The 23,489-nt window shown below is 36.7% G+C and overlaps 2 protein-coding genes across 4 annotated transcripts in view; one reads left to right on the top strand and one right to left on the bottom strand.

The window, feature by feature from the left end:
- The window catches only part of plppr5b (phospholipid phosphatase related 5b), a 73,907-nt gene extending 55,033 nt beyond the window's left edge, over positions 1–18,874 (bottom strand). For all 3 annotated transcript variants that reach the window (XM_047156714.2, XM_017473751.3, XM_047156719.2), the window contains exons 1-2: positions 18,723–18,874; positions 16,040–16,104 (exon numbers count right to left, since the gene is read on the bottom strand). In XM_047156714.2, coding sequence (XP_047012670.1) covers positions 16,040–16,090 — 51 coding nt within the window. In that variant the 5' untranslated portion in view covers positions 16,091–16,104; positions 18,723–18,874. The remainder of the gene's footprint in view (positions 1–16,039; positions 16,105–18,722) is intronic.
- A 2,402-nt stretch (positions 18,875–21,276) lies between these two features.
- The window catches only part of LOC108281057 (phospholipid phosphatase-related protein type 4), a 24,338-nt gene continuing 22,125 nt past the window's right edge, over positions 21,277–23,489 (top strand). The window contains exon 1 of the mRNA XM_017449977.3: positions 21,277–21,339. Within this exon, the coding sequence (XP_017305466.1) occupies positions 21,301–21,339 (39 nt within the window). The 5' untranslated portion in view covers positions 21,277–21,300. The remainder of the gene's footprint in view (positions 21,340–23,489) is intronic.

Below are 23,489 nucleotides of genomic sequence, written 5' to 3' on the forward strand. Positions count from 1 at the left end.
AGCATATTACTCAGTAATGGCAATGAACTATTCAGTAACCACATTAATACTAATGAGGAATGTATACACATGTAGTTACAAGAGTGAATGGAAGCCTGTACCCAGCTGGGTCCTGTGAGTTTAAGGGGTTAAGTTTGAGTTTAAGTGCGATCTCATTATTTACCAATCCAGGTAACAGAATACACAGCCTAAGATTACAACAAGTTTGGTGTAGATGTAGAAGTTTGGTGTAAAACGTATTTTAAAAGGTATCTATGATAAGGTAAACAACCTATGGGAAAACTTAAATACATCCCCAGTTAGCTCCAGTACATAGTACAGTTAGCCAAAGGGGTGGAAAGTAAGTCACAAACTACATGTACTCTATAGTACTTGAGACAGGACATGGTTCATTGTAACAGTACTTTCTTGAGTATACACTTCAGCCATCAAATGCTTTAGTCTGCAGTAGCAATGTCTGAGACAGTGGGGACAGATGATCATCCATGACACACTATCAGTTATCTTCAGTTTTAAATGCTTCAAATAACAAGTGTGGGAATTCTCTGCAAATTATGCCAAGCAAAACCCATGAAGATAATGGCATTTCTCAGTCCAAATGTGTAATAATACTAAGTACATTGAATCCAGTGAAGCTAATCACAGCACTAGAATTAAGGCTAAGCAAAACACGAGAAATAGCCTCAGAATCACTGAGGGCCAGAAGAAACATTGCTAATTCCACACCCAATAAGCCAGACACTTTTATTAAAATTAACAGGAGCTAGAAAGTTAGTGTAGGAAGCTAGCAAGCTATTGACACCCTAACAGCATTTGAGTGAGTTAGCTAGCCAGTTACCATTACCGTTACATAGTGTTGATCATTGAGTGTTCACTTCAGCATAGCTTACCGGTTCAAAATGTATTGCTCAATTACATAGTTCAGTTACTCCGAACATTACTCAGACTTTTAAAATGCATTTCTCAGATATATAACCTTTTCAAATTAGTCATGCCAATTGTTGAATTTTAAAAGTAATTTGTAAAAGTAATTACTAAAGTAATTTTTCACCAGACAACTTGAGTAATTTTCTTGATGTTTACTCCAGTAGCAGTATTATACTCAGGTCAGTTTGCTTTGTGCTCTTTCCCCCACTGGTTAGTTCTATGCCTTTGTATTTTAATAATCTTTTTAAAATACTGGCCAAGTTTGATTACAGTTCAGTTTGTAATATAAGACGCAGACCTAAATGATGTTTGTTGATTGGTGTCTTTTGTGTATATCTATATCTAATATCACAGTATGGCTGTGTTAAGGGTGTTTATGAGGGCGTTTCTCAGAATCATTCATAAAACTAAGCACCATGTCCCACTCCCAGATGTTCACATTAACCAAGTATAGATCCATTAACTGAGCAGGCATAATGCATGATGGGGTGATGGTTTGGTGTAGACCAAGTGCGGAGTTTCACATCTGCTCTGCTCAAAAAGGAAATAATTGCAATTGGGCAGCTGTTATTTATATCACATTGTCTCAGTGTGGGTACAGCAGAATATGAATCAGCAACAGTGAAAGTATTTGTAAATTCAGAACAATACTGTGAATTAAATATGAAGTTAAAATAAAATCCAAAATGAAAACAAGAATCTGAAAATAATTGACCTTTCTCCATCACATAAAATATTGCTGTTTTTTAAGATTGAACATTTTCAGGATTTAAGTATTTCATGATTTGAGACGAATGATCATTTTTACTACTTAGGATCTTGCTTTTGATGATATATAAAAAAAAACAAAAAAACAAAACAAAACAAAACAAAAAAACACACACACCTGTTATTCCCAACATGAAAAGCTTCCTTTATACTTTATACTATACTTTATTGTATACTAACAACTTAACAAGTCATGCACATGCAGTATGGGTGACAACAAAATGTTAAAGTACAAGAACAATCCTAAAATACACACTATCGTCCTAAACTCCACAGTATCAATATGGAAAACAATAAACGCCAATGAAAGAATAATGCATTTACATTTTCTATCCTTATCAATCAATCCAATGCTTGGATTTGATTTTTGCTTCATCTGGCAAACAATATCGATTAATTCATCTTCAGTTTATATATCACATCATACAATATAATTCAATAGGCTTAAATTAAATCAAAACCTATATATATATATATATATATATATATATATATATATATATATATATATAAAACTTATTTATTTATTTTTGTAGGAGTAAGCAGTAGAAGATGGATGGATGGATAGATATTTATATATTTTTAAAGGATTTATTTTAGCACTTCTGTCAGTGAAACAACTCAACACCTTGTTTACCTTGTTGTGTCATGTTGTTGCAACGAGAAACAGCCTGAGAGCGCTGTGGGATACGGTATTGTGATTGAGAGGAGAAGAAGCTGATAATGAAGAGATGGAGTTAAACACAGTCGCACGTTTCCTTGATGAATACTTTGTCTTTTTGAAAGAACTACCAATAGGATGGTAACCTAAATAATATGTTTAAAATCTAAATATTAAATAAAATAAATTTTAAAAAACGCAGCTGGGTGTCATGCCTGGAGATAGCTCCTGAGTTTTATAGCGCAGGGGTGCGGTTGTCATGGCCACTGTCACACCCCTAAATGCTACATTATGCAGTACTCTTTGAGAACGGTTCTCAATCTTTTACAACTCATGGCCCAGAAGAGACAGACAGCAGCTCTGGAAAACCTGCGGCTTCATCCACTTGATGTAAGAAACTTTAAGCTTGGGCATGACACATATGCTGGTTAACCAACTCTTCACTGAATATTTGTGGTTTGGTTCATGTTAACTAACTTGCTAGCTACAGTACTCATAGAGTAGCTAACAATGGTAAGTGAACATTTGTTAGTGGAAAAAACAGGCAAAGGCAAGCCTTGTTGTCCAGGCTAAGGTCTGTAGTACTGCAGCTGAATAATACTGGCTTCGAAATCTCTTTAAAATGTAGTTATTTCACAATAATCAACATTTGTAATCAAAACAAATTACAGAAAAGGAGTTACCCAATAAACACTTTACAAAATGGAGCATGATCTCCATAGTCCTGTGCCAAACAACCCAACCATGGCTGTAGATCCCTTAAGGACAAGTCTCTTTCTGCATGAGTCATTTCAGCACTATATCCAAACAAAGAGCATTTATTAAAAGGCAGAACAACAGAGAGAAATTTAAAAGTGGCACACTTCAAGTGGCCATGGCTTCCCATGTGAGCCACACTTCATAAGAAACGTACGTCTGTCTTCAGAGAGATTCGAGGGGATCCTGTGTACTTTTCTTTAATGAAAATGTTTGTCAGAGGCTGAGAAATAATGAAGTGTGGATGGTAGGCAAAGGAGGAGAGTTGTCCATAATCAGTGCTGCAGCATCTAGCTCAGTTTTCACAGCATGGTGCAAGTCAAGAGACTCACAGGATTTTAATAGATTCCTGTGAAAAAAAAAACAGATTTATTTGTTAATGTTATACTATATTTACATGGAAAGTTTTTTTCAGTCCCACTGAATTCATCAGAGCTGTTTATATACAACCTAAGCTCATCAGCCTGTTGAAAATCTCCGTTTACCTGTAGGTTAAAGGCATGTCTCCTGTCAGAGTGTAGCAAGTAAGTTACAAGTAAGCTTGTTAGTGAATATCATTCTGCATGGAAATATCAGTTGGATGCCCATCCCACCCTGCAACTAACTATACAATTACAACTATTACAAATGTTTCCTACATTGGGATCTCAATTCATATAACATATACATCTATATTATATTATTTATTTATTTTTGCTCAGATGCGATCTTTCGGTCTCCACATCTGCTTGTAAGCAGCTCCTATCTATCACTAATGTGAACAGACTTTTGCCCTTAAACAATCCTCATGTGCACAATAAATGTCAATCTTGTGAGATGATCCATTATTGCAATGATGATCAAATGAATGAATCGACAGCAAAAGCCTTCATCACAAAGATGATTTGCTCTGGAGTTCAGCTGCAGCTCATCACCTCATCAGGTGAGAGGATGAAAAAAAAACAAAAACGACCCGATATGCTTAACTTTTGCAGTTTTTGCAGCGGTTACTGGCACATTTGTGTTGAGTAATGTGTGGGTGTGGATGAGGAGACAACAGTGAGATGTACCTGTGCAGTGAAGTGTAACATAAAACAAAATCTCGCTGTTTATATATCACAGTGGCCTGACCATGCTTGAAAGTGGTTTATATCCAACAAAATCAGGTCTGTGTTACATACTGGTTAAAATAAGAATTGAGCCATTTCAACTGTGTAATGTGAATATTACATTTACATTTATACATTTATTCACTTAGCAGACGCTTTTATCCAAAGCGACTTACAAATGAGAAAGATACAAGCAAAGCGATATCAAGCAGAGAATATCCCCTAAAATATTGAGGTAGATATGTTTATGGTAATTAAAACAAAACTTATAGTACAATAAATAAGCTTGGTCACTAATTCACCTATCTGAGACCAGTATATAGTGTACAGCATTAGACATTGTGTACAACTAATAAGCTACTATGAAAATTTGGCTGGATTCAATTTATTAATCCTACTTGTGATGATTTTAAAAGACTTGTGCACTTTGTTTAAAACACACACAACTTTAATCACATAATTAATTTATCTTAATGAGCCATTCATGTTAGGGTTCATTCTTTTTTGTGGCAAAGGTAACCTAAGTTAATTCAAGATTAATGAAGTCTTCCAAGGTACAAAATAAGGAGAGACTTAAAGTAGCCCTATTGTACTGTTTATAGTACCGAGCTGATATTTTTTGCCTTTTCTTGAGTGTTCCACATTCCTCAGTCGTTCTGTATGTCACAAAGAACAGAAGCTCACAGAGGCCTCGTTATCTGAGAACTTTCTAGGAGAGAAAAAAGGCCCTTCTTCACTTTACCTGTGAAAGTCAATTTGCCTCTTGCAAGGTCACAACAGAGAGATGTGAGAATAGCTGGAGAACTAAATGCGAGCATTCAAATCTCCACATCATATATGTAAATGTCAGTATATTTGCACACTTCCTACCATCCATAAGACCACATCTGGTATACGGTAACTCACATTTAATTTTATTGGAAAAGATGTGATGTAGGGAACCATTTCTATTGTAAGATATATTGGAAGGATTTGAAGAGTGAAAGGGGGATTATGGAGTGGATAATGTCCGTATATCAGAAATGTGTGTACATCGCAGTGACTTTGCTTCCCACGCAAAGCAATTTGCTAAAACCCAGAAACCCTGGTTAATAATATTATCTTTGCTGTGTGCGCTTCGACAGGAACACACCTGCGGTTTTTGACTCTCAACTGCCTATTACCAGGTTAATCCAAAAATTCACTACACGGTAGTTTATAGCATAAGTCAAGTGTGATATCCTCTCATCTTAATTTAGTTTAACGCATTATTAATGTCCTGCCCCACTAAAATCTATGATCACAAGCTGCTGCTTTTGAACATATTCCAAATTGACATCCTGTTGTTTGACTTGCCTGGCAGAGAGGACTGTATACCTGTATTAATGAATTATTAAATGTCATTAAATTTGGAATCACCGAGTTATTCATTAGAGATTTAATCAGAGCTTGTGTGTACAAAGTGAGAAAGCATAAGAACATGGGCAAAATGTTAATGCAGCCCTCCAATGAATTTTAAATTATGTCTACAGCCACTAATGAAGGTCTGCCAATTAAAAGCAAGCCATAAATACAAGCATGCTCTAAGCACACACACAACTGAGCCTTATATTCATCGGAATACCTAAATGTCAAAAAAAAAATTAGGCAGGTTTTCAGGTTTTTCTGTATGTCCTTGTAATAAGACAACAAATGATTCATAGAAGGTCCATAGATTTACATCAGTGTCGGCCAAAAAAATTGATAGGACTGAAATTTTCTCATCTCTTAGTATACACCTCACAAAGTCTGTACTTTCTAGAGGCAGCAATGACAGCTACCAGTCTAATTTGGGTAGCTCTCCACAAGGTTGGCACACTCAGATTTGAGGATCTTCTCCCACTTTTCTGTTCAAGCTGGGAGAGGTTAGTTGGTTTTCACTGATGGACAGCAATGTTCTAATCATTCCATAAATTTTTTATTGCATTTAGGTCAGGGTTTTGACTGGGCAACATCCACGTGGTTTCTTAGCAAGCCACTCCATGGTAGATTTCACCTTATGCTTTGGGTCCTGTTGGAATATGAATTTCCGACCCATTTTCAGACATTTTGCAGATTTCACCAGGTTTAACCCCAGAATCTCCTGGTCCTTGGTTACATCCATCCACCACTCAGTGTTGACAGGTTCCCCAGTCCCTGCAGAAACATCCCCACAACAATACTGTATGCTTCCACCATCATTCTTCACATTCAGGATGGTATTCTAGTGATGGGCCGTGTTGGCATCTAGTGTGTTTGTGCAAACTTCACAACAATTTTTGAGAAACGTCTTTCTTATTGCCACCCTTCTATGACCCTCCTAGGCCAGAAGTGTGCAATGTCTTTGATATTTTTGTGTGATGCACACGTTTTCTTCTGTTGGCCATAAAATCCCAAGTCTTTCAAAGTCACCATGTGGTTGCAGGTAGCTTCTCTGACCAAGTGTCTTCTTTCCGAGCCATCTAGTTTTGATGGATGCTCAGATGTCCGTGAATGATAAATCATACATTTAAAATTACTTAATTCTTGGCACAGCTGTAAAAACTGCTAAAAACATAATCATATCCTACATTTAAGCCATAAGCAGAGTGTGCCCTCCCAAAATTCAAAGCAAACCCTGCTACCGGACCCTCTTACATTACCGGCTGATTAAAGAATTAGTCACAATAATGTTTCTTGTCTTCTCTCGACAGAGCTTCATTAGACCCATTTGGTAAACACGCTTTATGCATGAGACAGCAAGTACAGCCATGACTCACTTGCCTCACACATTCATTTAAATCATTTAGTCATTGTTCAGTAATCGGCCATTTTTATTCAGTACATGATATGCAATATTGGTTTAGCTGGACCAGACAAGGTTGTACTTCTTCCCTGCAAGTGGTCGGGCTTAGTTTGTTTTAAAATTCCCTCGTGGCTTAGTTTTCTAATGTCATTTCTTCTCTAGACTCACAGCATACTTCATGTTATGGGGTACATTTTTCTTTAAATCAAACTGCATCGAGAAACACAAAGCACAAAGATTTGGGATGGCCAAACAACACATCTATAGAGAACCGAAGATTCGGTATAAGCTATGAGGAAATACATAAGGTTTAGTATTTGAACATGGGCTTTGTGTCCAAATCATATTGGAACTGGTGCATTTCTTACTCAAATACCAAAATGAGTCAGGATGCAAACTGTCAAATGTACTAAATACTATATGCATCCAGTGACAATACCTCATTAGCACTCATCTGGTTTATATAAATGTTTTACAATATTATAATTGATATATTGTGCTGTATAATAAATCACTGTCAAAATCAAGTGATATATTTTGAGTAAATCAATCCACCTCCTATTGCCAACAGAAGCTTACTACTAGGAGCAGATATTCAATGCCTTGTCAGTCTCAGAGGGTAAAAAGGCAAATTACAGATTTTACGTGCAAATGAAGTGCCACCTGGTGGACCCTTAGGTGATCAGCTACCAGGCAAGGTTATTTAAATAATTAGATATTAATCACTCATAAAACCAAATATGAATTAGTGTAATGCTTGACAATATTCAACATATTTACTTGATATCAGTTTTTATGCAAGAGTTACTAGATAACATTGTGAACAAAGTATAGGTAGCATACACATGTTACCTCCTGTTTAACAGTGACATAAATTAAGGGCCTGATAGTTGTATGAATCTCATTCAGTTCAATATTATTTGAATTGCACTTTTAACCATAGACATTGTAACAAAGCAGGTCTACAGAAATCCAAATTTAGATCCCCAATGGGACAACACTGAGAGCAACCATCCTCTTCTGGGAGACACTGGACTGCGGGATTATAAATGATTACAGTATACACTTTGAGAAGAATAAATGCAAACAGTACCAAGTGTGCATGAATAGATTTTCAATATGAGCATAATGTGAATAAAAGGATGAGCACAGGGCGGTCTTTATGATTACAGCAGCAGTTCTTAGTTACAACTCTACAGTATCGAGTATACAAATAAAACTTGGGCAGAAAATACATAGGGAAGTACACGTTTTAAGGGTATCCATGTGGGAACATCCACAGCAGCAGAAGGTGAGTCACATGTGCACAAAGCTCTGACCAGAAGTATAAATAACATCAATGTGAAGACTATGCTCTACAATTACATAACAAATAAAACTGCCATTATATCAGGTATCCAATAGGTGAGTGTTCTGAGGTATATTTCTGAGTCAGCAGGCCTGCCTGTGCATATTGACTCCAAACGTATCCAGCCCAAAATCTGATGCATATAACGGTCACCCTGGTAGCGCAGACCCAGGCCTCTCAGCTAATTGCAAATATTTACAAGGCAGTGCTGTGCTCACTGCTCTGGCATGGCAAACAGCTGTCTCATTCCAGCAGGTCGGTGTCTATCCTGACTCCTTAAGATTAATGAGACTGAGCCAAGTGGGAGCGATGACCGAGCATTTCAATAGGGTCTAATGATAAAAGCACATTCAGCACAGCCATACAGCTTTGCTCCCTCTAGATGAATAAACATTTACACATTGCTACGGACCACAGAGGCCTGGAAGAGTTCAACTCTAACAGTGCAGAGGATGCATAGGAGTACTCTGTAGTTACCTTTTAAATGCAAATGAATGAATACACTTCGTGCACATGAACTATTTATCTAATTAGAAAGTGCTGTTCAACAAACATAATGGCAAGACATGGAATGTATTGATTAGGAGAATTCTGAATATTAAATACACAGACTGGGAATAAAATCAGCCCAGGAATTAGTCCAAAATAAAAATGGAAGTGCAACTAGCATTACGATATAAAGGCTACATATAGGGCCAACATATAATATCACATAAATAAGAAAACTGTCAGCGTAAACAAGAAAAATACTTTTGTTTGAAAATATAAAATAATTTATTCTAAAACACTGAAAAACAAAACACTACTGCACCAATAAAATAAACTATACTGTATTCACTAGTTAATTTAATTTTATTTTTTTTAAATACATCTCATAGACATTGGGGCGGCATTGGCTCAGGTTGTCCACTGATCGCAGAGTTGGCGGTTCGATCCCCGGCCCACATGCCGAAGTGTCCTTGAGACACTGAACCCCAAGTTGCCCAATCACAGGCTAGCTCCTTGCATGGCGTGTGTGTGTGTGAGAATGAGTAACAGTGTAAAGCACTTTGTAGAACCGCTAAGGTTAAAAGGTGCTATATAAGTGCAGACTATTTACCATTTACATAAAACTACACGTAACACTCCTTGGCCTTATTTAGCTAGTAAATATATGTGACCGAGTGCCTGCTCTCAGAATCATCACAATCACCAGCTGAATTGGAATTCAACATTTTATTACATTTCTTTATTTATTTTTTAACTGTGCTGCAGCTGCCAAAAAAAGTGTTTCTTTCATTGAGCTTTCTCTGGGATTGGTGTTCAGTCTACTAGCAAGCATTTTTTTTTTCTCAAAAATAAACACAATACGACGGTCTTCACTGCATGTAAAGAGGTGTAACTGGACCAGTGAATTCCAGGACACTCAGTGTCTCACAGTGAATTACAGTGGAATCCTGGAATCTACTGTATTATTTGCCGTAGCACTGTCTAGAGAGTAAAACAATGCATATTAGACCAAACAAGAGTAATATGCTCAGATTTATTTCAACTTTATATGATAAAAGGTCACCAGAAAGCATTTTAATGTACAAATTGTTGGGACTTTGCAAGTGTGAGACCAGGTTAGATTTTTATACATTTCCTGTAAATATTTCTGCACCTTTGCAACCGTGAAGAGAACAGCAAAAGGGAATGAATTGAGTCTTCTAGAGCTCATTGGTTTATCTGCTTCAGGGATGATTATATTGCTCTTTGTGTCAAACTCTTTACTTTGTGAGTCCTGTGGATTTACAAATGATATTCCAGTGTACCAAGCAAATGTATAAATCTCAAACAAAAACCTCCCTCTGAGATGGACAGGGGGGAAAAAAAGAAAGAATATGTGAACAGTGTGTCCCTCAGCAAAAAGAAATGCATGCATGATGCATGATAAGGAATGAGTCGATGGCCCTGGCAGGTCATCCACCCCTCTGTGGAGCATTATAAAAGGAGAGTGATTGACTGCACTGAGTGTGGCCGTGGCTCACAGGTGCCTTTGACAGATGGAGTGAATATGTTGTAAGTAGCAGGAGAGCTCTAAAATCGATGGAGATGCATATGGTGCACAATGGTGAAAGAAGGCTGCCTTTCCCAGATTTTTTCCCTACAGTGAGTCAAAGTCCATGCTGATTTCACTTATAAATCTGACTGTATAAGGCTTTAACAGCGGTGCTATGTCATATATAAATAACCTTGGCAGATCAAAATCTTTGCTTTTTATGTGTTATGAATGTTTCTTTAAATGGGCTTCAGGGGGAGAAAAGTATTGTGACCTTACTTGCTACTATATACGTCATTGTACATTGCAGAAATGTACAGGATGTAATACAATTTTAAAAACTAGGTACAGGACTACAGCAATGTCCATATTTGCGCCACCTGTCCCCACAGGCAATATACTGTAATAGAGCTGAATCACGCCAAGAAGGTAAGATTCTACACGGTCGGGCTGATCTGAGAGACTTGTACAGGTAGAGCGGGTTGTCCGCTAATCGTAGGGCTGGCGGTTCGATTTCCGGCCCACATGCCGAAGTGTCTTTGGGCAAGACAATGAACCCCAAGTTGCTCCTTATGGCAAGCTAGCGCCTTGCATGGCAGCTCTGCTACCATTTGTGTGTGAGTGTGAAACCACTTTCCTAGCTCCGCTCACTACTACAGCCCACTCCACTAAATCAGAATGTATTAGAATGTATTACTAATCGATAAAATCGATAATAATTGATGATGAAAATCATTGTCAACGAATCTCATTGTCGATTGGGGCACGTATACTCATTGCTTACCTCTGTTCTGAAAACATGCAGCGAAGAGTACAGACCAAAGTTGTGTCCCAAATGACACAACTTAACTTATAGTAAAACTATAACTTAACTTATAGTAAGACTATAAACTTACATTATGCACCATATGATCTGCCATCTAGTATATGAATTTTAGAAGGGTAGCATCGTCTCAAATGGAACACAAGCGTTTTTTTACTAACTGGAAGTGTAAGTCGTTTCCCAGATGATGGCGCATGACGTCAAATGCACGTAATGCGACGCCACTAGCTTTAGCAGAATAAGTCAACATTGCCTTTTATACCAAACATGACCCCAGTCACCATCAGACGGAGGCATAACTGCCAAGTGGACAGCAGAAAAAAGTGACACAAGTCCTCTAAGGCAGTGGAGCATTTAATATTAAATGTAGTGTAGAAGACTGTAACCTTTAAACTTTACAAAATGGGAGTTTGTGTAGCATGGAAGCATGACAGTGATGCACGAGCACAAACTTGTGTTTATATCCAAAATGCTCCACTGTGTGCAAGGGGCTGGGGAAACTGGCGTGAATTGCTTAGGAGGTTCAGTTTAAATCAAGTTTATTGTCATTATATGCTGTATTTGCACAGTGTAGTGTTAATTCTGTAGTTTATTATAACGAAAGTGATCCATTAGTAACGAGGCCACGATGCTCCTCACTCGCAATGTAGACGCAGCGATAAACAGTGTAGCGCAAGTAAGATCTGTAATGTCTGATTAAACAGTATGATCAAAGTAAACACAAGTAAAACAATATGTCTAAAGGCAGTAAGTAACAGAAACCGCAAGGTGCAGTGAAATTAATTAGTTCTTTATTAATTTATGATTTTATTATTAATGATTTAGGAGTGTACTTTAATTATCAGTGCTCTTTTGGGCATCCATAAAAAAATACACAAATACTATTATATAACATAAACTTTATATATTATACATATTATTATGATTTCCATGAGCTGTAAGCTCAATCATCAAGATAAAATAAAACAAAAAAAAAAAGGTTTGAAATATTTCACTTTATGTGTAATGAATCTAGAATATATGAAAGTTACACTTTTTGAACTAAATTATGGGATAAAAATGAACTTTTCCACAATATTCCGATTTTTTGAGATGCACCTGTATATATGATTACAGCTATAGAATTAGCATCTGATCCAATGTCTTTAGTATACAGTATGCTGTTCTGAGGCTGTTAGGTTACAGGATGGCTGTGATGTTCAGCATTATGCAGTCCCACCAGGATTTAGCAATTTTGTGATGGCAGAAATGAATGCAAAATCAAGAAACGCCGCAATATTCGCAGACGCTTGCAATTTTTCAAAATTACCACAGATTTTCTGCAGATTTGGACCAAAACACGTCATGTGACGCCATCACAACATGCATTCAGCCAAAGTCCCCTTCGATTCACGTGCGTCAAATGAGTACAGTTAAAAGGTCTCATTTACCAACAAACATCACTGTGAAAGACTGTGCAAAAATATTTTGTGCAACTGCGAATTTACCAATTCAAATAGATTTCCACAAATGGCCACAAGTTGCATCGCAAATTTTGAAAAAACAATCACAAAAACTCACCGAAATCCTGTATGGACTGATTATACCAAATGATTTCTTATATGGAGAAGATTCTGTACCAGAGCAAAAAGCAATCACACCAGGGGAAAAACAAGAAATTCAATTAACGAATGGTATTGCTTTTCATTAGTGACATGTAGAAAAGGAAAACGCCGCATTGCACTTAAGTTGATTAATCTCATAAATGATAAACAATCAGCAGGGAATACCTTTTTATTTCAGTAAATGCAATTTCAGTAAATGCTGAAATTGTGGTGAGCTACTTCCCTCAGCACTATCTACAGCTCTGCATTACATCACATGGAGAAGATTCCTAATAGATTCACAGATAGAAAAGCAATCAGAGCAGTGAAATACCAGTGAAAGAGAATACACAAACTGAACTGCTTTTCATTAGTGACATACAGAAACACTACACAGCAAACCCTTCATCGCATTGCTCTTATATCACTTTATCTCTTCAGAGGCAAACAATCTAGAAGGGGACTGATTTTGAAAAAGAATTCAATGCTAATTTCAGTCAGACACGAATGTAATTGTTGCATTTAATTTCAATTACAGCCCTAAGCCATACTCATGTCGTGATTGTAAATGAAGAAGGGGTGAACAGCCTGAAAGCTTTCTTTTTCTAGGAAGCACTGCTGTATATACAAAAGAACATCCTTTATAGTTTCTTATTGGCTCACTGTTTCTTTATTCTGTCTGCACTTACTGTTAATTATCAAGCTTTTCAGATTTACTACAGAAACAGGATAAAAGTATTTAAATAATTCATGTGTAATGGAATATTGATGTAACAGCATATTTAATATAATGACAGCAAAGTATAATTACCCCTGCTGTAATCGTCATCTCCTCAGAATGACAGAAGTGTTGTGAAAATGTTCAGCTCAACATGACTGTCACAGTTACTGAGTACTAGGTGAACAAGCAAAACCCAGCACCTTCAACTTTCAACAAAAGTCTCTCTAGCTAGCAAGCTCATTTTGGCCACTTAGCTCACGCTGCTGGCTGTCTTCTGATCTGTCAGCCATCTGTTTGTACATCACATACCTGATCCCTGCCTTCTTGGACTAACTGTGCTTGTTCTTCAGGATCAGAGCACAATACAAACCCAACAGAGCAAGCTAAGATGCTTTACATCATTTTCCTAGCCTAAACACAACTCTTGTAATATGCTCCATGTCTGTAGTACTTCTTGTAAATCTGAGGCCAGGGATAGCGGGTTAGCCAGTTAACATTAACAAGCAAGCTAATATCTTATATTTGGTAATTTTCTGTGTGTAATTTTATTACCCAAACCGTGTTCAAGTATTTTGCTATCCAAACCAATTTGTGTTTTCTGACCTGTTTTTGTAGCTTGCAACAGCCAGCTAGCTCGCTAACATTGGCTCTGTAAAAAGTACAAAGTATTAGTACTGTACATATGATGTACATAAAAGCTTACATTTGGTATATGCAATTATGAGATTTAGGATTATTGCTCTTGACAACACTGTTTGTTTGTTGTTGTTTTTTATCATCAGTTTTAAGTATGGCACTCAGCTACAAAGTGCTTAATTAAAGTTGACATTCAACCTAATTGACATGCCACGTAGTAGTTTCCTCTGAAATTGTTACATGTGATTTCCCTTGCTTTATCTAATCCCTGTATATTCCTGGTTAGACCTCTGTGGCTATGACCATGAATGAGACAGTTACAGCGTGAGTACTATAGTACATGCAATGGGGTCAATAAACATTTTGGTATTTATACTAAATTTGACTGTGTTCGACTAACTAAGGTCCACACAATAACAGATTGTGTTTACATTGGCAAATTTTGCTTCTGAAAGTAAATAATAGTCAATTCACTGCCAAAACTAACTATCTGACTAAGAATCTGTGAAATGAAGGCTCTTTCTACAACAGACCCTATGTTAATTTACTTCATGTTATCTAATGCCTAGTGAATTATACATTAAACTTTAGCAAATTGTATACTGCACATTACACATTAGTGCTGTTGAATTCTCAAATCTGATAGGTCAGAAGGTGTTTACTGATTTTCAATAATGGCATAGATCTGACAGTTCCGACTGCGAGGCAAATCACAGGTCTAATACATTATCATTTTTAGAGTAACAGCTAATTCACCATGACCTGTATGACAGACACACCATATAATCTGGGACTAATACTAAGCATGTTATTATTTAACACAGAAAAGCGTATAAGTGCTTTCTGAAGCTTTCTGTAAGGAGATATTTCTTGAACAGTTATGGAATAAGATTCCATTGTCAGTGATTTGTAATTGTCAGTAAGAGAGTCATCAGGACAGAGGACTTTGTAACTGTATGTCATGTTACTGTCTGTAACATGACATGCTGACATGCTTTATTTCTGTGCAATTAACTTGAAGAAAAGAAATATTAATGAAAGAACAACTGTTTATAACTTGATGTAACATAAATGATAACTAATTTTGCAGATGTTCCACAACATAATATGTAGCTATAAACAATATGATGTATGTACTATATAACAGTATAACGTGAATACAACATATATGCATAAAAAATATGGTGTTGTTCTTTGATTGATGTAATCAAGGGCAAATTGCTATAGTAACACTTTGTGTCATGCCACAGCACCACCACATGTTTGTTTATTCTCCTATAACATGTCCCATTGTTTATTATTCCTTAGCTAATTGTATATTGAACATTAATTAACTGTATATTGAGTATAGGATTAAGAGCACAGTTACAGTGTGATGATGCAGCACATGATGTTATGTGATGTGAGTCAAGTGAAAGTAATGTTTTTTTATAATATTATAAATATAATAATATTTTGTCAATAGTTCAGTCTTTTCTAAGTGATAAGTAAGTAGTGCAAAATAATCTCTGCATGTGGGTGGAGTGGAGAAGGATCACTTCACACTTATTCCAGAGTGATGAGCCTCACATGCTCCTCTGTGATAATGACCTGCTGATTACACAGCCTTCTTAACTTTCAGCAGAAATTCACAGGTTTAACAACTTCCTCCAAATCTAGCTCAAGCTACACTGATACTTTTACAAATCCCAGTTCTTATATATCTACTGGAAGTGTGTCTAACCTCTCAAGTAGAAGAGTTCAAGTTCAATGTTTAATTGATGTCAATTAATTTGTTGAGCTAGCTGTCTCCTGAAAAATGAATAACCAAATATTTTTGTAATGCAATTAAGCTGAGCTTACTGTCCTTGCCAAGGTTGTGCAACTAATTACAGTCATTTCATTAAGGTAAACTGCTGACTGTGATTTTATGCTGCCATGTCTTACCTCCAGAGCAAAATAAGCATAGAGTTCACTGTGATGTCCTTCAGGTGGCATTCTCTCTCCAGCAACTACAAAAAGGAAAAAGAAAAAAAAAAAAAAAAAAAACGTTTTTAAAAGAGAAGTATGTTACCCAGAAACACTAGGTGGAGCCCATTAACCACATTTTTCTGACTCATTTTTGAAACCCTGCGGTAACTCTTAAATTTTCTACGTTTCAATCACTCCTCCAAATTGTAGTGCTTTTTGCATATAATATTTTTCACGATATATCAACCTGTACATTGTTTAATACACACTATTCCACAATACACACTCAGTGTAGAAAGTATGCAAGAGTAAGTAAGTAAACACATTGTTGTGCAACTTAAACACTAGGTGGCCATCTTTCTCAGAAACATAAAAAGGTATTACAGTATATTCAGAATACACTCATGCCCAATGCAATCATCTATTAATCATACATGTATTCATTCCTTTTCAGTAGGCATTATCATGATCAAGGTCATGGTGGACCTGGAGCCTATACCGAGAACACAGCCCAGAGCAAGAATACACACTAGATGTAACACAAACACAAACACACACACACACACATATATATACACACATATACACACACACATTCACAGCTAGGGGCAATTAAGGGTAGGCACTCTTAGGGCTGAGGGGAGAAACTCTGCACTCTCCAGAATACAGAGTGAAAGATAGAACCATGGACACTGGATCCATGAGAAACCAACACTACCAGCTGTACCAATGTGCCACTCAATACCATGAACTATTTTTGTAGTCCATTTATAAGATACAAAAGATACTATGCATGGAAAAATATGCCAAATTGTTCCATAGGTTACTTATCGTGCATTAATATCAAAACCACACTGGCACCAGAAGGAGCAGATGCAGTACAATTCATCTTACTACTTTGCTACTTATGTTAAATAAATAAATACATTATAGAGCATTCTGTGTTCACATTTTAAAATGATCTCATATATTTTTTGCCTTCAGCATCACTCTATGCCCTAAAAAACACAAACACACTTTTCATATACATTCACAAGGCATGTGATTGTAAACATTCTATGCCTTTCAGTTAGAACACAAGATCAAAACTTAACTGTTAGACTGCATTTTAATGTCTAATTTAAAGACACCCATGTAGCGAAAAGGAGTGAAAAGAAAAAAAAAAGCTAAGCATTTGACTTTAAGCATGAAGCCTTAAGACATTAAGCCTTTAACTTGTGGTCTGAAACAAAAGTAGCGGCTTTGGAGTCGTGTACTTCTTGAGGGATGTCATAGCGAAGTCATTTAATCTTATATTTGAAACGTTTACATGTTAAACCACTGAAAATGCTTTAACTTTAACGGTTCCTACTGTTTCACCAACCCGATATATACTCAGGAATTTACAGTTCCCAGGAAATGTCTTTTTAATTGTCTACATTTTGTAAAACATATTCAACATTAACTTAAAACTAGTTAGAACTAGTGGCATGACAGTGAAGTGGGAATCACTGCCACCTCACAGCACCAGGATCCCTGGTTCAATCTTATACTTGGGTTACTGTCTGTGTAATTACTGTCTGGTTTGCCTCTTCTCCTTGTGTCCACCTGGGTATCCTCTGGTTCTATACTTTCCTCCCACCTCCCCCCAAAAAATCTAATTGCCCACAGTTTCATACGATGTCTTTATATGCTGTAGCATTACAAATCCCCTCCCTGGAACTAAGGGCCATAGAAAAACCTGTTCCAGTATGACAATGCCCTGTGCACAAAATGAGGTCCATCAAGATATGTTTGCCAATGTAGGAAGAACTTGAGTGGCCTGCACAAATGTCCTGACTTCAATCTTACTGAACACCTTATTTGAGATGAACTGGAACTCCGACTACATTCCCAGGCCTCTTCACCGGACATCAGCGCCTGACCTCACTAATGCTCTTATGGCTGAATGGGAAAATCCACACAGCCACACTCCAAAATCTAGTAGAAAAACTTCCCAGGAGAGTAGTTAAGAGAGTTATATCATAACAGCCAAGGGAGTCTAGAATGGGATGTTTTAAAAAAATATATATATATATGGCTGTGATGGTCAGGTGACCACAAACATTTGGCCATATATTCTACTGTTTCTAAGAACATCCAGGTTAAAATCCAATAACATCTAAGCCAGTGTTTTTCAAAGTGGGGGCCGCCAGGGGGCGCCCGGGGGGCCTCAACAATTTGGTGTGAAAAATAAACACATGATTTTCTCTTTCTCACTCTCACACAACCACACACACAATCAATTCCTAATCTAATGTAATGTTAAGATGCAAGATGTAATTATTAATTAAAGGGGGGGGGGGGGGGGGGGGATATATTCAGAAGTCTGTATTTTTAATGTGTTTTAAAGACATCTTGCAAAAGGGGGGAACAAATGTTAAGGCCTTGTCCTAGAAAAGTTTGGGAACCACTAATCTAAGCCACAGCTTCCCAAACCTGGTGCCAGAGTATCCCATGTTCTGTACAGTTTTCCATGCTTTAACAAACCCACTTCAACTCATTAATTATCTAATATGGTGAATGAGGTGTATCAGAGCAGCAAAAGCAGCCTCTTCTTTGGAAGTATATGCACCAAGACCAAGTTTTAAATATCACCCCCAACCGTTATTACCTGACAAGGTGTATCCCTAAGTCTTACCTTTGGCAAGTTTTAATGCTGCGACAACATCTCGGGTACCAAAAGAAAGATGAAATATCCAGTCTAACTGTGAATTATCTCCGGGCTTTACTTTGGTTCTTGTGCGCTGGCAAGTTTGCAACGCAGCGACCAATTGTTGTTGTTTTGTTTATTTCAATGCATACTGCGCATGCGCATGTTGTGTGAATCGATCGCTATCCATTCTGACTCACTTTACTGATTCGATTCTTTTGAACTTCTGATTTTGTTGAATCTTCTGGTTCAGGGAATTTCGATTCGTTTGATTCACGACTCATCCAGCACTCAGATGTTTTTACAGTGGACATCCACACCGCGTGCGTAGAGTTTTCCACCTGTGTTTTTACTGTCTCGGTAACACAATCTGTAAAAAGAGTCGCTTTAGGAAAATTCTCTAGAACAGATGAGAGGTGTTTGTGAACAGTCAGTTAAAAATACTTATATGTGGTGGCTTAACGGTTAAGGCTCTGGGTTACTGATTGGAAGGTTGAGGGTTCAAGCCCCAGCACTGCCAAGATGCCACTGTTGGGCCCTTGAGCAGGGCCCTTAACCCTCCCTGCTCCAGGGGTGCTGTGTCATGGCTGACCCTGTGCTCTGACCCCAACTTCCTGACATGCTGGGGTATGCAAAAAAAAAAATTGACTGTGCTGTTATACATATATATGTGACTAATAAAGACTCATTATAAAAGTGGGTGAGAATGTGATAGTGCAGTGTATGAAAAGTGGGAACTCAGCATTGGGGTGAGGCTGCTGAAGCTAGTTTCTTATTCCAATTCCTCATTCCACCTTGAATGATTAGAGCTGCTACAGACTGCACTCATTCATTTTTTTTGCTTTCTTTATTAATCAGAGTGGAGTAGGAGTTTAAAGCAATGCCATCTGTATCTGCTTAGTTCTCAAGATATTTAGGGGTCCAAGCACCCTATTATTTTTGTTAGGTATATCTCTAGAAAAATAAGTTTCCTTTTCCTCGTAATCCTTTGGTTGAACACATTTTTTAAAATTGCCTTTTGGACAATTTAGCCACATCCACTTAAATTTATGAAAATGTTCATAATATGCTAAATATATTTTTGCAAACTAGTTCTAGGATCTTTCGCCTATGTTCCCAAAATTGGTGTTGGATTGCTCAGCAGAGTCTAATATTCAAGAATTCATAAAAATTGATAAGTATATTCATCAATGGCCTATTAGGGGCAGGTTGACTCAGTGGTTAGGGTTGGGGGGGAAAGCAGCTATACAGCCAAGTGCAAAAGTTTGCATAAATCATAGGACAAAAATAAAAGAAGACAAAGAATTGTATGTTATAGTTAGACACTTAGTGTGTTAGGCTTCACAGATGTTCCTTTATAAATATCAAAGATTTTCAGTTACATAGAATATTTTAATATAATGATAACATAGCATGTTTAGCACATTTGTCTTGCACCTTCGGGAGTTTCTTGCCTCCCGTGCGGAGTTTGTGGAGTACTCCCGCGGGTACTCCAGTTTCCTCCCCCAGTCCAAAAACATGCGTTGTAGGCTGATTGGAATTTCCAATTTGTCCATAGTGTATGAATGAGTGTGTGATGGGAATGTGCCCTGTCATGGGTTGGCACCCTGTCCAGGTTGTCCCCCACCTTGTGCCCTAAATTCCCTAGGATAAGCTCCAGGCTCCCCCACAACCCTGTGTAGGATAAGCGGTATGGAGAATAGACAGAGGGATCAATGGAATATAGATATCTCTTTGTATCTTGGCAAGAACTGGCCCTGGGGGCAATAGTTGATCGGCCCCAATGATCGCTGGTTATTGGTTGTAGTATCTAAAAGTTTTTTATGTAAACTTTATTGGGTAGGTATTGGCAAGTTTCTGGTTAAATGGGTAAATATGGGTAAATATCTGGTGTTTAATATCTTCATGTTTACCTCTGTAAACCACATGTAGTATTTGGGATACATATGGTAAGTATCTGGTGTTTAATGGGTGAGTATGGGTCAAAATCTAATGTTTAATATCTACATGTTTTTTTATTTATTTATTTATTTCTGTGTAACCTGCAGTTAGAAGCTGGGAAGCGTATGGTCAGTACCTGGTGTTTATTGGGTAGGTATTGGTAAGTATTTGGTGTTTGATGAGTAGAAAATATTGATTAACATGACCTGCTACACCACAAAGCTTGGTACAGTACATTCTGCAATGTCATCATTACAGTATCAATATTTGTCATTTGCTGTCTAAATGTCAGGGTAAATAGCAAGTAGGTGCAGATAAGGGTATGGTTAGTAACTGGACTTTAATACCTGGTATGGTTAAATATTGTAATGGAGAACTGGACCAGATGCAGGAAATAAGTAAACGGAATATATTTTGTTTGTTTGTTTGTTTAAAACCAAGGAACTAGAGAAAGCCAGAGAAACCCAAAGAGACAAGTTCCAAGAGTTTTGTTTAATGCACCAAGAAACCTTGTCAAATTACCAGACAAAGCAACTGAGCAACCTGTAACTGGCCTTAAACAGGCCAGTCACAGGTGGAACCAGTTGCCACTAATTACCGAGTGGCAGCTCTCTGCCAGGTCGCTATGGGGAAAGTAGCTGGTATTTTGCAGGTCACTATGGGGGTAAGAATCTGATATTTAACAGGTCTGTATGGGGTAAGTATCTGATATATTTAACCGGTCACTATGGAGTAAGTATCTGATATATTTAACAGGTTAGTATGGGGGTTAGTATTTCATATTTAGCAGGTCAGTATGGGGTAAGTATCTAATATATTTAAAGAGTCACTATGGAGTAAGTGTCTGATATTTAACAGGTCAGTATTGTTGTAAATATCTGATACTTAACAGGTCAGTATGGGGGCATGTATCTGACTTTTATGGGGTAAGTGTCTGGTATTTAAGAAGTAGGTATGGGTTTAACCTCCTTGTTCTAAACCTGCAATTATTTAGCTTGATTGCAACACTTTTGTCTGTTTCTACACCAATCTGGCTTTGTACTGGTTGGTCATTTGCTGGAAATTGGACTTGCCAAGACTGCACAAAATGTATGTTGTTTAGAATATTTTAATATTTCTATGGGAAATACCTTTTTATAAATGTCATCATAGAAGGTTCTTTTTTTTAATGAAAGATAAAAATAAGGATTGGAGATATTTCTTTTTTTACCTACATTAACTTAGTGTGAAATCCAGTAATCTAGACATTTGTAATGAATGTATTAAATGGTGGTGATTAGTGTGCTAGTTATTGTAAAAATCTGCATTTTAAAGTGAACCTGATCAGTTGCATTTTATTGTCATTTGGGAATGACAATAAAAGATTTCCTAAATTTACTAGACAAGTGTGACAGGCCAGGACAACATGATGATGTAACTTAAAATGGGTTTCAACTTTGGGATAGTTGAATGAATGTTAGTTTTAATGTTAAGATTAAGGTCTTTACATAATATTACTTAATATTATTTCTTCTGCAGATGTGTTTTATGTGTGGAATATGTTACAGCATTGTGAGGTGTATGCCATCTAAGGGGTCAAGTCCCCTTTTCAAGCAGTATTCAAGCTTTTTGATGTACCAGCATGGACCGCAAGGGAAAGAGTTGAGAAACAGTCTATATTTTTTGTTACCAATTTGGATGTAACTGCTTATGAGCAAAAATAAAAGTTGCCTGTCTGAAATTGCCAAGACCGTAAGAGGTTGCTATCAGCGATCAGCAAATGATCCCTTTTTCTGGGGCTACAAATCTTCACCTGTATGTTCCAGGCAAACCATGCCCATTTTGTTTTAAAAATTACATTCATGCTATACTCTGTCAATGTATTGTTTGTTTTTAATTTATCAGGGTGTAAGAACATGGCCTTTATGCAGTCAAAAAAACTAATCATTGGATTAACAGTTTAACTGAAGGCAGGATTTCCAACCAATAAATATGTATATCCCCAACTCATAAAAAAACTGAGTCATGCCATGATATGTAGACCTAATTGAGTTGGTCCAACTTAATTTGATCCAATACAGTTTAAATTAAATGGATACATTTATAAAGTGAATTTTTTTTTTTTTTTTTTTTTTTTTTTTTTAAATGCTTGTACAACTCAAATTAAAACATTTAATTGGAAAAATATATCAAGTAGAAATCTTCTAATTTCCCACTATATAGAGACACGAGAGACAGAACTTGGTCCAGATGTTCTTATTTAAAACACTTAATGAGTATAAATTGGGTATACAGTTTTTTTTTTGTTTGTTTGTTTGTTTTTTTTTTTTTTTTTTTAAAGGAGAGAAAAAAGGCAGTATGCTAAATATGCTTATTGGTGACCTATTGTATCGAAACTTTGAAAGTATTTAACCAAACAAGCTAGTAATTGTGACTGGGAAAGCACACATTTATAAACCTTTTTTATTTTAGTCTGGAAATTTGCATTTCTCTGCATGAACACATGAACTGTCCATTGAAAGCCATAGTTAAAATAAATTTGACCATCAAGAATAAGTAACAAATACAAACAGTAGTGCTTGAAAGTTTGTGAACCCTTAAGAATTTTCTAAATTTCTGTATAAATATGACCTAAAACATAATCAAAGTCCTAAAATTAGATAAAGAGAACCCAATTAAACAAATGAGACAAATATACTTGGTCACTTATTTGTTAAGGAAAATGATCTAATATTACATATCTGGGAGTGGCAAAAATATGTGAATCTCTAGTATTTGAAGGTGAAATTAGAGTCAGGTGTTGTCAATCAATGCAATGACAATAATTTATTTAAA

The sequence above is a fragment of the Ictalurus punctatus genome, chromosome 1, assembly GCF_001660625.3.
Source record: "Ictalurus punctatus breed USDA103 chromosome 1, Coco_2.0, whole genome shotgun sequence".
NCBI lineage: Eukaryota > Metazoa > Chordata > Actinopteri > Siluriformes > Ictaluridae > Ictalurus > Ictalurus punctatus.